The 16,846-nt window shown below is 36.6% G+C and overlaps 1 protein-coding gene across 2 annotated transcripts in view; it reads left to right on the top strand.

Annotated features, from left to right (window-relative positions):
- Window positions 1-16,846, top strand: part of EML4 (EMAP like 4) — a 143,470-nt gene that overhangs the window by 95,989 nt on the left and 30,635 nt on the right. For both annotated transcript variants that reach the window (XM_081796865.1, XM_081796864.1), the window contains 5 exons: window positions 613-682; window positions 1,808-1,918; window positions 4,200-4,295; window positions 8,974-9,108; window positions 9,220-9,355. In XM_081796865.1, the coding sequence (XP_081652991.1) occupies window positions 613-682; window positions 1,808-1,918; window positions 4,200-4,295; window positions 8,974-9,108; window positions 9,220-9,355 (548 nt within the window). The remainder of the gene's footprint in view (window positions 1-612; window positions 683-1,807; window positions 1,919-4,199; window positions 4,296-8,973; window positions 9,109-9,219; window positions 9,356-16,846) is intronic.

Genomic DNA, 16,846 nt, shown 5'->3' with positions numbered 1-16,846 from the left:
GTCACTCATGTTTGACATGAGAAATGTGGGCAAATATGCTGCCCTATTTTCAGTTTGTACTTAAGAATTTCTTGCCCCAAGTTTGACTTACAAGATTGCAGCATGAAGAACTAATTAAAAGTTTGGAGGTGCTATGTGTGAGGATGTTCACTGTGTTCCTTTGTAGAAAAGCAGAACTATTAGAAGAGCTGTTCAGTCAATAATATGCAATAATTGCTATTTTATATAGCAAACAGGGAAAATGCTGACATTGTAATAGATTCCATTTGCACAGTGCAGTACCACATCTTCAGTATGATAAAACCATCTGACTGTGCATGCGCACATGCAGGACTAGAAAGGAACAGATGAAGACAGTTTAACTTATCCTGTCACAATTGTGAATTTAGTGTTCCATTGTCTATTTTAGTTTAGCAAAGAAAGAAAAACTATGGCCAAAACTTAGATGCTTGATGTTTATTTGATTTGCTAAAGAAAATAAAGCAGATAAGTCACGAGAATTTTTTAATGATTAAAAACTGAAAAATGTTTGACAGATGTTGTTACTAAGGCATATTTTGGCTGTTTCACATGTTTCCCATATTTAAAATTGTTGTTAATACTGTTTTTTAGCCTTGCTATCCATCCTGACAAAATTAGGATCGCAACTGGACAGATAGCTGGAGTGGATAAAGATGGAAGGGTGAGTGGCATAGTGTTCTGCATGCTGTACCAGTGACATTGCCATCAGAATGGAATCGATTGTAATTTTAACCATGGCTTGTTTATTTTATTCTTTTAAATGGCAACTAAGGGATTTCTAGTATAAGCAGGGAAAAAATATAGCAGAATGTAAGAACATTCCAAAAAACAAAAGAGAATCATACTATTTAAATATTTTTCTCTAAAAATAAATGTTCTCCCTAAGGAAACTATTTACTTGTAAAATTGGGAGGACTCATAAGCTTGTTACTTTTTTTTTTTTTTTTAACATAGCATAACTTATCAGTGTTTGCCAGAGGATACTACAGTTTCACTACATTGATGGACCTCTTGATTTTATATATGACTAGAACTGATAACACTTTAAAATTTTCAGTTCCTACTCAATATTATTAGGTTGGTTTACGTAATAAATCCCTTACTTGTAAGGATCAGCAGTATTATTGATGACTGATTAACATGTGTCTGATTGTACCCATGACATTCTCTGGCTTGAGTTTATTTAAAGAAAAGGAGTTGGAATGGTTATATTGGATGACTTCTAAGGCCCCTTCCAGTTTCAAATTCTGTTTAAGAACTGATTAGCAATTTATTGGACACTGATTAGGAAAAAAAAGTATTAGTTTCCCAGGAATGAAGGTAACGTTAAAAGCAGAGTATCCAGAGCAAATTTGCCTGGGTTAGAATTCTAACTCTGCCTTTTAATAACTGTATAACTTTGGGCAAGTTATTCAAATCTCTCTATCTCCGTTTCCTCATCTGTTAAATGGTGATTATTATAGTACATAGTTCATAGGATTATGAGGAATAAATTAATTAATACATGTACTTAGAATAGAATATGACATAGTAAATACTAAATCATTTGCAGCTACTATTATTATCACTGTTGTTATTTTCTTGTTTTCATAGTATGAGAAGAAAATACCTACTCAAGATTCTTTGGGGTCATGTCTAATGCAGTAGCTATTTTATATTAGATGTTTATCCATCCCTACTGCTTTTTAAAGATGGCAGACAGTTCTGTGTGGTAACAGTATTTATTTGCATCCACCTGAATACCAGTTAGTCCTGCTAGCTTGTATTTTTCCCCTTGTTTTTGCAGCCTCTGCAACCCCATGTCAGAGTGTGGGATTCAGTTAGTTTATCCACACTGCAAATTATTGGACTTGGGACCTTTGAGCGTGGAGTAGGATGCCTGGATTTTTCAAAAGCAGTAAGTAACCGTTTTTAAAGAAGTGAGCAAGCTGCATAAAGAAGCAGAAAAGAAGATAAGCTCAGTTGTGTGTGTGTGTGTATGTGTGTGTATTCATAGAAAGTGCTAACTCTGAATTGTTAGCTATTGCTTAGCAATGGACAGCATTTTAACCTAGGTACTAAAGTATACTTTGGTTTAAATGGGATACAGGTTATTATACCTAATTATACTTTTGTTCTGAATCCTATTATGAAATAGGATTCCTGTAGTTGCAGGAAATGGTTAGAGGAATATATACATAGCATGGTATAATTGAAATGAGCAGTAGGATGTGCTTTTTTGCTTCAGCTTGAATCATGGAAATCTATTTTATTTAGAAAATTCACAGACCTGAAAGTTGGCCAGTTCTGCACCAATACTGACTTTTCTTGATGTCATGTTGGAACAAATGAAATAATCAGACCTTTGTGGGGTGCGTGGGTGACTCAGTTGGTTAAGCGACTGCCTTCAGTTCAGGTCATGATTCTGGAGTCCCAGGATTGAGTCCTGCATCAGGCTCCTTGCTCAGTGGGGAGTCTGCTTCTCCCTCTGACCCTCCCCCCTCTCAGGCTCTCTCTCTCATTCTCTCTCTCTCTCTCAAATAAATAAAATCTTTAAAAAAAAAAAATCAGACCTTTGTACTTACTAAAATCATGAATTATCTTGGTTCTGAATTGATGACAACATGAGTTTAAAATTCAGTATCTAGCAGTCTTATCTAAACTTTGAGGCTTTATTCTGAGGGGAAAATAAAACGAGGATATTACCCATTGAAACATTCTATTTTTTCTTGAATTATATACAATTATAGAGTATACAGGAGATCTACATTTTAGGATCCATGATTTTAAATTTCAAATACAAACACCCCTCCAGATTTTATTGGGGCTCACTCATACTTTAGAATATATGTATATATTCAGGGGCACCTGGGTGGCTCAGTCATTAAGCGTCTGCCTTCGGCTTAAGGTCATGATCCCAGGGTCCTGGGATCGAGCCCTGCATCGGGCTCCCTGCACAGCGGGAAGCCTGCTTCTCCCTCTCCCATTCCGCCTCCTTGTGTTCTGCTCTCGCTCTCTGTCAAATAAATAAAATCTTAAAAAAAAAAAAAAAAGTAGAATATATGTATGTGTTCATATTACCTCTTCAGTTCCTAGCTGTCAGCAGGTTTATTATGGATTATGGGAGTTTTGTGGGACATGGAGGCGGAAGGGACATTTTTTAGAACTTAAAGATAAATTTGGGTGGACATAGGAACTTTGCTAGCTTTGAAGGTACTGAATGTCCAGAGGTCCAGTGAGACAAGAATTGTGAGAAAGGCATTTACAAAAGGTGGTAAGTGGACAGAAGGTTTTCCACTACCTTTCTTACCCTTAAATTTCTGTAGCAGGAACTGTTGTCATCTTGTTGGTAACATTGTTACAGTGTTAAGACTATCTTGGATTGCCTCACTTCAACTTTTCCTAGTTTAGGTAATTGTTTTAATATAGGCTAAAAAAAGATAGAGAAGAGAGTAATAAGCTCTCCCCTTCCTCAGTACCTCTTTTCACCACAGTATTTCTTTCTCCCATATATGTCATTAGGCATATACTGCAAATGCTAATGGAAAACAATTTTTTAGTATCCACATTTTTTTTTTTTCGTAAACTGGGAGACTTAAATTATATGAATGAAAATAGTTTCAGAAAAATAGAAAAGAGGGGTGCCTGGTTGGCTCAGTCAGTTAAGTGTTTGACTCTTAATTCAGCTCAGATCATGATCTCACGATCGTGAGATCAGGCCCTGCGTCACGCTCCACACCTGAGTGGTGAATCTGCTTGAGATTCTCTCTCTCCATCTCCCTTGGCCCCTCCCTACCCATGTTTACTTTCTCTCTCTCAAATAAATAAATCTTTAAAAAAAAATTTTAAAGGAAAATAGAAAATTTGTTTTATTTATCTCATTTATCCATGTTAATGTAAGTCAGGTATATCATGGAAAACTGTATTGCTATCTGACTAACAGAAGTAACTTAGATGGCAGGTGGAAGTTAACCTAGGGGGAAAAAATTAAAAATAGAAAATATTTTTAAATGAATCTTCATTATATTTCTGAAGAAAATACAGTCAGGAAATAGGATAATCATTTTCTTTCAAGGAGCTGTGAGTTTAAAGGATTTGGGATTATCTTAATATTGGCAGTTTTAATAATACGGTATTTCTTCTTAGAAAGTCAACTTTAACTGAAAATTTTTAAATGCCTTTAATTGATTTTTCTTTAGGATTCAGGTGTTCATTTATGTGTTATTGATGACTCCAATGAGCATATGCTTACTGTGTGGGATTGGCAGAAAAAATCAAAAGGAGCAGAAATAAAGGTAAATCAAAAGAAGTTTTAATTATTATTTTTCAGAATACATTATTTGTTTTGCAGATCCTTGGAAGTATATTGCATATCCTTAAGTTGCAAGAGCATACCAACTGGCCATATTCATTAGATTTATTGATTTGCCATTATTCTAATGATATTAAGAATACCTACCATTTATTTTTTTTTAAACAACACCTGTTTATAGTCTGTAGTTTCTGTGATAGTATCTATAGATCCTGAGGTCAATTCTTAAAGTATTCTTAAGATAAAATAGTCAAGCACCTTCAACTAAATTCCAGTGATATTTCAGACACATTGTGCTACAGAAATGCCAAAGTGGATGGTTATCTCATCTCAAAATTAACTCTGAATACTCTACCTGGTTTCTTCTTTAACAAAATTTGTTACTTCATTCAATCTTTAAAGTTTTAAAAATCTAAAGGAAAAATTCATTCTAGGAATATAACTGACATAACCAAAAAGCATATGTAACGGTAAGTTTTTTGGTCTTAATTACATGTATGAGATTATTACATAAAATGCTACAGCATTTATAATTGTTGTAGAATAGGGTTGATCCTTTTGTGTGTATAACTTGTAAGAGAAGAATATAAGGTTAACATTGCAACTGTGTTCATATGGGTGGCAATGGCCTCCCTCTGAAAGGCTTTCAGAGGGATTCAGAGTGACAGGATGACTATAAAAAGCCTGTGACATATTTGCTGTACTCTTAAATAACATCACATTCCTCTTTAGTTGTGCACGCTCTCTCTCTTAGCAGTTTTGTTTGATACAAGCTTCAAGCTTTCAGCTTGTTGGTCAAAAAGAGATTCTTTTAAATAATGTAAGTTAATCTTTTGAAAGAGTAGATTGATTGTACTTGAAAAGAATATGACATGTCAGGAAACCTCAAATCTTGAAAAACAAAATGAGGACATAGATTGTCTTTCAGCCATCATTCAGAGTAATTGAACACTGAAACATGGGGACGTTATACCGAAGTAAAATGGATGAATTTTGATCCTTTGTAGTAAAGGCTACCAGATGAAGTCTTGTGGTTTTCCTCCTACTGGCCACTCTTTGATCTCCTTTCCAGGACCTTAAATGTTGGTATTCTTCAGTTATATCCCATGTCCTCCACTGGTATCGTGTGCTCTTATGGCCTTAGTTACTGTCTGCTGTGTCCCATATCACTTAACTCTAACCCAGATCTCTCTCTAGCACACCTATATTTCTTGTTGCCTGCTAGGCATCTTTCTTTGAATGTCCTGTCCTGCAGGTCAAAATCAACATGTCCCATTCTGCACTAGTCATCTTCCTCAACCCTCAACCAGTTTCGCCTCCCACCATATTCCACCTACTTGCGAAAGCGAGAAACTCTTTTCCCCTTGCTTGTCACACTGAAGTTCCTTAAGCACTGTATCCCAGAAGTCTGTATTTGAGCTCTTTCCAGTGCAAGTGACTGCAAAACAACTGAAAGATAAAGAGAATGTATTGATTCATGGTTAGGGAGAAAAAGAACACATCTAGAAAAGGTCAGAGGGGAATTTTGTCTCCGGAATGACTTGATTCAGGGACTGGATCACTGATTCTCTTCTCTCTCCTCCTTTTCCTGCTTAAGTCACAGAAATTTGGGGAGTTGATACATACCTAGTTAATTTATATAAGTTTAAAATTCAGTAAGGCAACTTCAAAACCTTATTGACAGAAATTAAAGAAGACCTAAATAAATGGAGGAATATACAATAATCATGGATAGAAGAAAATACTATAAAGATATTACTTCTCTGCATATTATTCTGTACTTTCAACATAGTCAAAATCCCAGCATGAATTTCATGGAAGTTGACAAGCTGAGTATGTGTGGAATTATGAAGGGATAAGAGTAGACAAAAATAACAAGGTTTATGAGGGTGTGAAGTAACTGGAACTCTCATACACTGCTGTATGTTGAACATAGAAATCGGCACAGCCATTTTTGGAAAACTGTTTGGCATTACCTTCTAAAGTTGAACATACAGATGTGCATACCCTCTACCATCCTGTTCCACTCTTAGATATAAACCCAACAGAAGTATATCCATGTGTTGACCAAAAGACAACTAATCAAAAATAATGGTAGCCAAAAAAAGGAAGTTACCCAAATGCCAATCAGTAGGAGAATGGATAAATCAATAGTGTGGTCTTTACATACAAAGGAATACAATACAGCAATGAGAATGAACAGTTTACAATATATGCACCAGTATGAAGTGAATCTCACAAATGTAGATAAAATGGGATCAGACACAAAGGAGTACATTCTATATGATACCAGTTAAAACAAAGTAATCTATGCTGCTACAAGTCAGGATCCTGGTTACTTGAGCACACGTAGGGGATAGTGTCTAGAAAAGGTATCTAAGTTATTTCTGGGATGTTAGAAATGTTCTTTTTCTTGTTCTAGATGCTGTACAGAAATGTGTTCAGTTTGTGAAAATTTATCAAGCTCTGTACTTAGGATTTGAGTACTTTTCTGTATTTCTAATATAAACCAATAAAAACTAACATAAAATATCCTGGGGGCACCTGGGTGGCTCAGTCAGTTAAGTGTCTGCCTTCTGCTCAGGTCATGATCCCAGGGTCCTGGGATCAAGCTCTGCATCAGGCTCTCTGCTCAGCGGGGAGCCTACTTCTCCCTCTGCCACCCCCCGCCCCGGCGCCTTGTGGTCTCTGATGCTCTCTTTCTCTCTGTCAAATAAATAAAATCTTTAAAAAAAAAAAAAAAAAAAAGTAAAATATCCTGTGAGGCTACACTTATACCCAAAGTGATTTAATTTCATAGATTACTTGAAGTTATATATTGAATATCTTACACTAGCATTATGGGTTTGTATACTGGGAGTATTTGTAGTTAAGTTTTATAACCCTCAATTAATCCATTTGGCATAAGATGCAACTGTCAAGTAGTTTTGATTCTTGTCCAAGTGAAAACAAGGGACTGTTCAGTTTTTAAAAGGTAGCATCAGGGTGCCTGGCTGATTCAGTTGGGAGAGCATGTGACTCTTGATCTCAGGGTCATGAGTTCAAGCCCCACATTGGTCATAAGATTACTTAAAAAAAAAAAAAAAGGCACCTCTAGAAGAGAGAGGACTAATTTTTGTTTTGTTATTAACATTATCTTTAAAATTTACTTTGACCTATGTATATATAATCATTGTGGAGAATTATATAGCAAGAAAAGGTACTGCCCTTTTCCCTCATCTTATAACCTGAATTCTAGTTAAGGGGGAAAAGCATTTAGATTAGATTGTTTGGGTTTTATATATGTGCCTGTATAAGGCCCTCAAACTGAAATGTTAGTAGAAATGTAAAATTGGCAGAAATATTGGAGTCCTAGGAAAATTTCTAAATTTAGATCAGTTTTTTCGTTTTTCATTTTATTGGTATAAGAACATAAAACATAGGGGTTCTGGGTGGCTCAGTCGGTTAAGCATCTGACTTTTGATCTCAGCTCAGGTCTTGATCTCAGGGTCGTGAGTTCGAGCTCTGCCCAGCATGGAGCCTACTTTAAAAAACATAAAATGTACTATGTTTAACTCACTTTGTTCATAAGATTATCATGTTGATTTGCAAACAAGAAATGCTTTCATAGACATGAAGTTCTTACCTAAGTTAAAAAATGGACATTAATGGGGCACCTGGGTGGCTCAGTCAGTTAAGTGTCCGACTCTTGGTTTTTGCTCAGGTCATGATCTCATGGGTCATGGGATGGAGCCCCATGTTGGAGTCTGCTTGAAGATTCTATCCTCCTGCCCCTCCCCCCACGTGTGTGTGCACTTGTGCGCTTTGTCTCTCTAAAATAAATCTTTCTAAAAAATGGATATTATTCACCCTGCAAGTAAACAACAGCTAACAGTAAACATCTGTACAAGCATGTATTTTTTACCTCACTGTTAAGTTTGAATAGGTGCTTTTGCCATAAAACATTTGATAATTCAGTTGTGATTTACTGAATACATAGAAATATGCTGTTTTAAAAATATCCTCAATTCAGTAATTTCAGTGAAAAAACTATATTTGTAATTCTTTTGTGACTCTCATGCCTGTTTCTTCCACAGTCTCACTCTAGTTCTTTTAAACTTAACTCCTGTCCTTTCTAGGTTTTTTTGAGGAAAGAGCATAAAATGTCTTCGTTTTTTGGTTTGTTTGCTTTTTTCTCATTTCTGTAGGTATCAGTAGAGTGACCATTCTGTATCTACTTTTTAAGCCCTCAGCCTGATGATGAATCTCTCAATCAGTAATATTTTCTTGGTCCATAGTACCAATAAAGATAAGACTTTTTTTTTTTTTTTCCATCAAAATGACGGTCTGTCTTTATGACAGAATGTATATGGCTCTTGCATTTGCTAGTTTTAGTGTACTTTTACCTGAATGGAAATTAAAAGAAATCTAAAACTAATTCATACATCTTACTAGTGCAGAGTTATTATATGTAAATAGCGTAAAAGATGATACAGTAGTATGAGGACATCAAATTTAAATCATTATTCTAAAAATCTGTTAAAATTTTTCAGGAAAATTGATCTTTGAAGAAAAGACATTTTCTCAAAATGTTTCCCAGTCTTTGATTGTCAGTAGCTATAATTGGTACTTACGGAGATAAGGATATACATTCATCTAAGGCTTTATTTCTCTATCCACAGACAACAAATGAAGTTGTTTTGGCTGTGGAGTTCCATCCAACAGATGCAAATACCATAATAACATGTGGTAAATCTCATATCTTTTTCTGGACCTGGAGTGGCAATTCACTAACAAGAAAACAGGGAATTTTTGGGGTAAGGATCAGAATGTTATAACTTCATTATAAAACTTTTGATTTTTTAATTGTTGAGTAAACAAACATCATGCCAAAGGGAAAACTGAAAATTCTCTTTGTTTCATTGTAGAAATACGAAAAACCAAAATTTGTGCAGTGTTTAGCATTCTTGGGGAATGGAGATGTTCTTACTGGCGACTCAGGTGGAGTCATACTTATATGGAGCAAAACTACTGTAGAACCCACCCCTGGGAAAGGGCCTAAAGGTACAGTATTCTCACATTAAAGTCCTCACTTTTAATGCACACATCCTGCTGTTGCAGGTTGGCTCTTACTCCTCAAAATGACTTTGGTTTTTAAGGTTTTTCATGATAATCTGTTTTTTAAAACTAAATTCTTTACAGTTACTCACTGAGCATAGATAACCTACATTTGACTATATTCAACCTTTCCTTTTAGGAGGTTAATACAAAGTAATTAGAGATGATATAGATACGTTAATTTAAACAGTATAAAGATTAAGAGAGAAATTATCCTGATCGTTAGTGTTTTGTGAAGCCTTCACAAAAGAAATGGTATTTAAGCTACACCATAATGAATGTACAAGACTACAAAAGATACAGAACCTTGATCCCAGTTTAGGGAAACAGTGCAAGCAAAGACAGAAGGATGGATATGAATGTGAGGCATCCAGGATAATGTGAATCAGTTTGTCATGTAAAAGTTAACAGAGATAAGAGCTAGCCAATTTGAAAGAAATTTTATTTTATTTTTTTTAAGATGTAATTTATTTGACAGAGAGCACAAGCAGGGTAGGGTGAGCAGGAGAGGGAGAAGCAGGGAGCCCAATGTGGGGCTTGATCCCAAGACCCTGGGATCATGACCTGAGCCGAAGGCAGCCACTTAACCAACTGAGCCACCCAGGTGCCCCAGGAAATTTGATTTTAAAAAACAGTTTGTAATTCCTACTATCAGTTTAATATATACTAAGTAATTGATAATTTAAGTAGGGATTAAGATATAGATTTTTTTAGGATGCCTGGGTGGCTCAGTCGCAGGTCATGATCCCAGAGTCCTGGGATCGAGCCCCACATCAGGCTCTCTGCTCCGTGGGAAGCCTGCTTCTCCCTCTTCCACTCCCCCTGCTTGTGTTCCCTCTCTCGCTGTGTATCTCTCTGTCAAATAAATAAATAAAATCTTTAAAAAAAAAAAGATATAGACTTTTTTTAGTTATACACAAGAATCTTTAAAACTGGTTGTTGAGCTCACCATAGAAGAAGAGTTACAAGGCCAAGGGTCCTTTATCCCCCAGTTAGATAACCAGAAAAGACCCTGCAAGGATTACAGAAGTGAAATTTTCAAAAAAAAAGTTGGGGCACCTGGGTGGCTCAGTTGGTTAAGCGACTGCTTTCAGCTCAGGTCATGATCCTGGGGCCCTGGGATCAAGCCCCGCATCAGGCTCTCTGCTCAGCATGGACTCTGCTTCTCCCTCCCCGCCCCTCCCCCTCCCCCCGTGCTCTCGCTCTCAAATAAATAAAATCTTTAAAAATAAATAAATAAATGAAAAAAGTTAACAAGATAGAACTCTTACTTATGCCCCTGAAGAAGGGAGGAGAGAGTTTCTAGGATTATCAGTGCTCTTATAGAGAAGTCAAGAATAAAAACCAAGAACTGTCCATTAGTAGTTTGCAATATCAATGGAACATTAAGGCCCCCGAACACCTAAGTATAGAGCAGCCGGTCTCAAGATGGAGAATTTTGAGAATCCAAGATGAAAATGGAATGGGAAGTAGAGAGTTACTAGAGTCAGTCATTAGTCTTTTTAAGGTTGCCTAAAACCTGAAAGTAAAATGGGAATTGCTGGTAAAGAAGAGGAGACTAAAAAGAGAGAGATGAGAATACCTGGATTGGGCATATGAGGAAGAATTATCCTTGAAAAAGAGCAAGAGCCTCCATTTTATTCTGAGACTGGAGCCTTAGGAGCTGAGATATCTTATGTGAGTAAATGGGGGGTGGGGGAAGGTCTTGCAGGATGACACTGATCTCAGTAAAGGCAACTCTGTTAAAGACTTATATTGAAGGGGCGCCTGGGTGGCTCAGTTGGTTAAGCGACTGCCTTCGGCTCAGGTCATGATCCTGGAGTCCCTGGATCGAGTCCCGCATCGGGCTCCCTGCTCGGCAGGGAGCCTGCTTCTGCCTCTGACCCTCCCCCCTCTCATGTGCTCTCTCTCTCTCATTCTCTCTGTCTCAAATAAAAAAAAAAACAAAAACTTATATTGAAGTTTTTATTTTAATGGATTGTAAAAGAATAGTAATGTAGTAAAGCATCACATAATCAGACTCTTAGAGTTCTGCTTGTTGGAATTGGGATCCCACTGAAACCTTTGTCTTATCTGTGGATATTGGACTTATTATAATAAATGAATAATAAAACTAAAACCCTATAAATTTAGAGGTATTATTTTCTAAGCAATTAGTGATTAAAGCTATCCTTATCGACTCTCAAAAGCCTGTTTCCAAAGATCTTAACAGCTGATGATTAGTAGTTATTTATAGTATAGTAATAAAGAATGATTATCCTAATTACTACATTTGTGGCACATTTCCTACCTTTCTCCTCTCCTTTTCCCAACATAGCAAGACTAGAGGGTTCAGTCTCCCTTGGGCTGAGTCTGGGGGTTTCGATGAGGCAGTATGCATGTCCATGTCATAAAATGGGACAGAGGAGGGAAAAAGAATAAACTCGTAGTTTGGTCCCCTTCTTTTCCTAACTACAACCCCTTTTCCCAGCCCTCGTAGTGGGCCTTGGCATTTCTTTAGCTTTACCTCAAACTGATTGTCCTCAGAAATAGATATATTCTTTTTTTTTTTTTAAAGAATTTATTTATTTGAGAGAAAGAGCGCATGAGAGAGCACAAGTAGGGGCAGCAGCAGAAGGAGAGGGAGAAGCAGGCTCCGCACTGAGCAGGGAGGCTAGTGTGGGGCTCCATCCCAGGACCAGTCCCATTTGCGCCCAAAGTCTGCTTTGCCCTTTTCTGTGGTAGATGAAAAAATTAGAGGAATGGCACTGAAAATAGCCTTTTTTCAACCCCATTTTTCTTTACCATTTAAGAAAAATAAAGCTGAAAAAATATCCAGAGTACCATGCTTCCTTCAAAGTAGAAGGTTATGAGAGAAAATTAGAGACCTTGTTCTAAAATCATTGGGCTGGGAACAGAGAGAGATTCTTTATTAACAGCAACAGATTGTAGCAGCAGAAAGAAAACTAGCTAAACCAATCAGACTCTTGAGAAACCACAAGAAAAGAGGTGGAGATTGACAGGGAACCAACCTGGGGTTCCTGAGACATTTCCCCTGGGGAATGGCAGAGCATTGCACCCTGGTTTCTCTTATTCATCCACCTCACCTTAAATACACTGAAACAACTTTAACAACTTCCCTTTGTCTCCCTGGAGTCTCTGCATCAGGCCGTGGAAATCACCACCAATAACTTAAGAATAAGGGAATCCTTGTTTCTCTGCTCAGAAGGAAAGCCCTAATTTACATGTCTGTCTTCCCTAATAGACTTTCCCAGGACTAACACAATGTCTGGCGTTTGGTACTAGCTGTTTGAAAATTATTTGTTAAACCTTTTGTTAAGGAAATGACTTTAATCTTACCTTTGGGTGTTAGTGTAGGAATGAAAGTTGAGTGGTACTGATGAAAGCACTATTTTCATGAAAATGTGGAATTTGTAGACTTGTAGATTTCTTACCATTGTGCAGATTTTTATACTGTTTTTGGGGAGATATACCACAGTGGTGTTTTCCATATCCATTCAGCTGAATTTCTAAGTTTGGTGGGTGAATTGGATAGAAATTAATCCTTAAATTGTATTACCAGTGATCCTGATCTCATTGGCTGTGCTTTCTTTAGCTTCTTTTGCCTGGTTTAGGTTCAAAATTCATGAGAAGGATGGCAGTGGATTGAGGATTCTTAAGAAAAAAGAAAGAACAATGATACTATCAACTACCTTTCCCACTCATCTCTGTTTTCTTTTTCCTGGGCTCATTTGCTCAGTATTAGAAATGTGAGGGACAGCATTGTCTACCAAAATAGTGACTTAAATTGTTGACATGTGCTGAGGTGGGAGGCAGGGAGAGGTTTTTATTTTGGTTTTTGTCTAAAAAACTTGTGGCTTAGCCTTTGTGCAAAGAAAATCTGCATATGAACATGCAGGAAATAGGAAATCTAATCTTCGTAAACTGCTGGGCACATGAAATAGACTGTATTGTACTCTGCCACATGACTGATCCTGTTATGGGCAAACTTGCTAAGAATTTTGTTTCTTCCTTTACATTTGAGGGTTTCCGTTCTAGAAAGGACTAGAGGAAGGGTTTGATGAGTGCAGTGAAATAAATGTATAACCTTAGATCAGAACACTCAAAGTTTCCATTTTTAAATTCTTGCCCAAAATTTCAGTAGATTGATCCATTTTGCATATTCCCTGATACGTATTTCTGCATCCATGGCTGGCAGCCTTTTCAACCAAAAATACTGTGATAACATGTCTGATAAAGGGACGTTTTTAGATGGCAGAAGTTTAATTTCATAACTGATTCATAAAGTGTACAACATAATGATATATGTATATATGCCAAATGATTACCACAAATTCTTAAGACTTACTCTCAGGATCTTTAAAATATACAATATAGTATTGTTAATTGTTATACATTATTACATCCCCAGAACTTACTCATCTTATAACTGGATGTTTCTACCTTTTGACCATTGTCACCTATTTCCCCCGCCACCACCTCTGACAACCACCAGTCTGTTCTGTTTCTATTAGTTCATTTTTTTTAGATTTTACTTGTGAAATCATATAGTATTTGTCTTTCTGTGTCTGACTTGTTTCACTTAGCATAATACCCTCAAGGTCCATCCACGTTGTTAAAAGTGGCAGGATTTCCTTCTGTTTTTTTATTCCATTGTGTATTTGTGTGTACACCACATTTTTTTTTTTTAACACCGCATTTTCTTTATCAGTTCATCTACCAGTCAACACGTAGGTTGTTTCACTATTTTCTGTTTATCATGTGAGTACAAGGTACTTATTTCCTACCTATATGAGAAAGTTCAGATTTTTCTTTTATGAAATAATTCATAAGTTTAACGTGGGGGGAGGGGAAGTTGAGAATATTACAAGATAATTTCCATTATTCTTAAATCTTTAGGGAACTAAGAAACACCATTTTACCTACTCTGCAAATAATCAACATGAGCACATTTGCCCAGTTGCTGATAATATAAATTTCAAAGTCTCCCTGATATTCAATTTTATAGGTAAACAGGCACAGAAAGCCCTCCAAATTATCCTTATTTGAAGTCAGGGTAAACTGCTTTTTAAGGAAACTTTGTTTCTGTTAGAGATGTGAAGAAAGGGGGTATTTGCAATTAAGCTTGGATAGACTTGGCCATGATTACACCTGGAGATACAATAGGTTTTTAAATTCAAGGATAATTATTTTTCTTGGTAGGTATTTCAAACATTACTTGGCTTAAATTGGAATGTCAGAAATACAGGCCCATGAGAAAGAAATCTTTGACCAATAATTTGTTATATTGGTAAATACTATCTAAAGGAAACTTTGGTAATGTGTTTAAATTTGAAACACAGAAATTTTATCTCAATTAGTATTAGGTCCTCCTCAGGAAATAACTCTTAAGGGGTAGGAGGTTTGAGAGTAGAAATCTCATGGAGCTGATACTACTTAGATATTTTTATTCTTGATGAAGCATTTGTTCCTCAGGTTTATTTTCTGTTTTCTAACATTCCATCATTCTAGGAAGATCTTAAGTGTTTAATGAGGTGGTCATGTCTGGAAGACTGAATTTAAAGCAGAAAAACTATGTTGCATTTTTCTACATTCTGATGGAGATCCATGAAATTCTACATCTCTGCTTTTGTAATTTCTTGCATGGTACTCAGACTCTCTTTTAATTTGACTATGAATTAGAAAGTAAGCTCTTTGCCCCCACCCCCCACCCCCGGTCCAACTACTCTTTAAAAGTTCACACCTCTCAGATGTCCTCTCGGTCACATCAGGGCCATGATTAATAATTGGCTGGCTGTCTTACTGGACACAGTTGTGGTGGTGGTCAATGTTTGAAGTATTTTTAGGTGATAAATGTTGATGTGAGCTGAGGGAGTTGATGTGAATAGCAAGTTTGTTGGAGTTCTCCCAGCTCTGCAGATTTGAGCAAGCTCTACTCCAAATCCAGCAAGCCCTTTCTCCCTGCCCATCTCTTAAATATCTGTACCACTAGCTCCCTCACACTGAGTAATTTTTAGAGTCAGCTGTAGCATTCTTCTTTCAAGGATACCAGAGCCCTACAAATTTCAGTTAATTTTTTAAATACACTGGTAGCTCCTTTAAATAGGTAAGTAAAAGTGAACAATCTCAATGACAGCTTTATTGAGATGCAATTCACAGACCATAAAACTCACCCTTTTAAAATGTACAATTAAGTGATTTTTAGTACATTCACAGAATTATACACCCATCACCACTGTCTAATTTCCAAACATTTTATCACCCCCAAAACAAACACTGGACCCGTTAGCAGTCATTTCCCATTTCTCCCTCCCTTCAGCCTCTAGCAACCATTTGTCTACTTTTGGTCTCTGGATTTGCCTATTTTGGACAGTTCACGTAAATTGAATCATACAATATATGGTCCTTTGTGACTGGCTTCTTTTATTGGAACCTTAGTGTTTTCAAGGTTCATCCATGTTGTGGCATGTATCAGTACCTCATTCGTTTTAATGACTGAATAATATTACATATTATGAACATACCATATTTTATCCATTCTTCCATTGAACAATTTAGAAAATGAACAATTTTTTCAGTTTCATTGAGATATAACTGGCATATGTTAAGATATATAACAATAATTTGATTTGGTGTATGTTTATATTACAAAATGATCACAGTAAGTTTTGTTTATATAAACAATATCCATCACCTCACAGTTACAGATTTTTCTTTTTTTTTTTTTTTTTTTTAAAGATTTTATTTATTTATTCATAAGAGACAGAGAGAGAGGCAGAGGGAGAAGCAGGCTCCTCGCTGAGCAGGGAGCCCGATGCGGGACTCGATCCCAGGACCCTGGGATCATGATCTGAGCCACCCAGGCGCCCTAGATTTTTCTCTTTTGATGAGAACTTTTAGATCTACTTTTTTTTTTTTTTTTAAAGATTTTATTTATTTATTTGAGAGAGAGAGAATGAGAGACAGAGAGCATGAGAGGGAGGAGGGTCAGAGGGAGAAGCAGACTCCCTGCCGAGCAGGGAGCCCGATGCGGGACTCGATCCTGGGACTCCAGGATCATGACCTGAGCCGAAGGCAGTCGTTTAACCAACTGAGCCACCCAGGCGCCCCTTAGATCTACTTTCTTAGCAGCTTAATTTTCAGATATATAATACAGTATTGTTAACTGTAGTCACCATGCTGTACATTAAATTCCAAGAAGTTATTTATCTTATAACTAGAAGTCTGTACCTTTTAACCACCTTCACCCATTTCTCTCTGAATAATTTTTAAACCTGTAATTTTTTTTCATTATTCCAAGTGATATGAGATTTACTTATTGACTTACTTTGGCCATATTTAAACAAGGCGCTGCCTTCCCATTTTTAACTTAGTAACTAATTCTACAGGGTATCTTCCAAAGAGCTTTTACTCTTGCTCTGCCAGTCTCACTAGCCA

The sequence above is a fragment of the Leptonychotes weddellii genome, chromosome 10, assembly GCF_054177405.1.
Source record: "Leptonychotes weddellii isolate Sample4059 chromosome 10, ASM5417740v2, whole genome shotgun sequence".
NCBI classification, from domain to species: Eukaryota; Metazoa; Chordata; class Mammalia; order Carnivora; family Phocidae; genus Leptonychotes; species Leptonychotes weddellii.
Note: the sequence above shows the minus strand (reverse complement) of the source record. Positions and strands in the feature narration are given on the sequence as shown.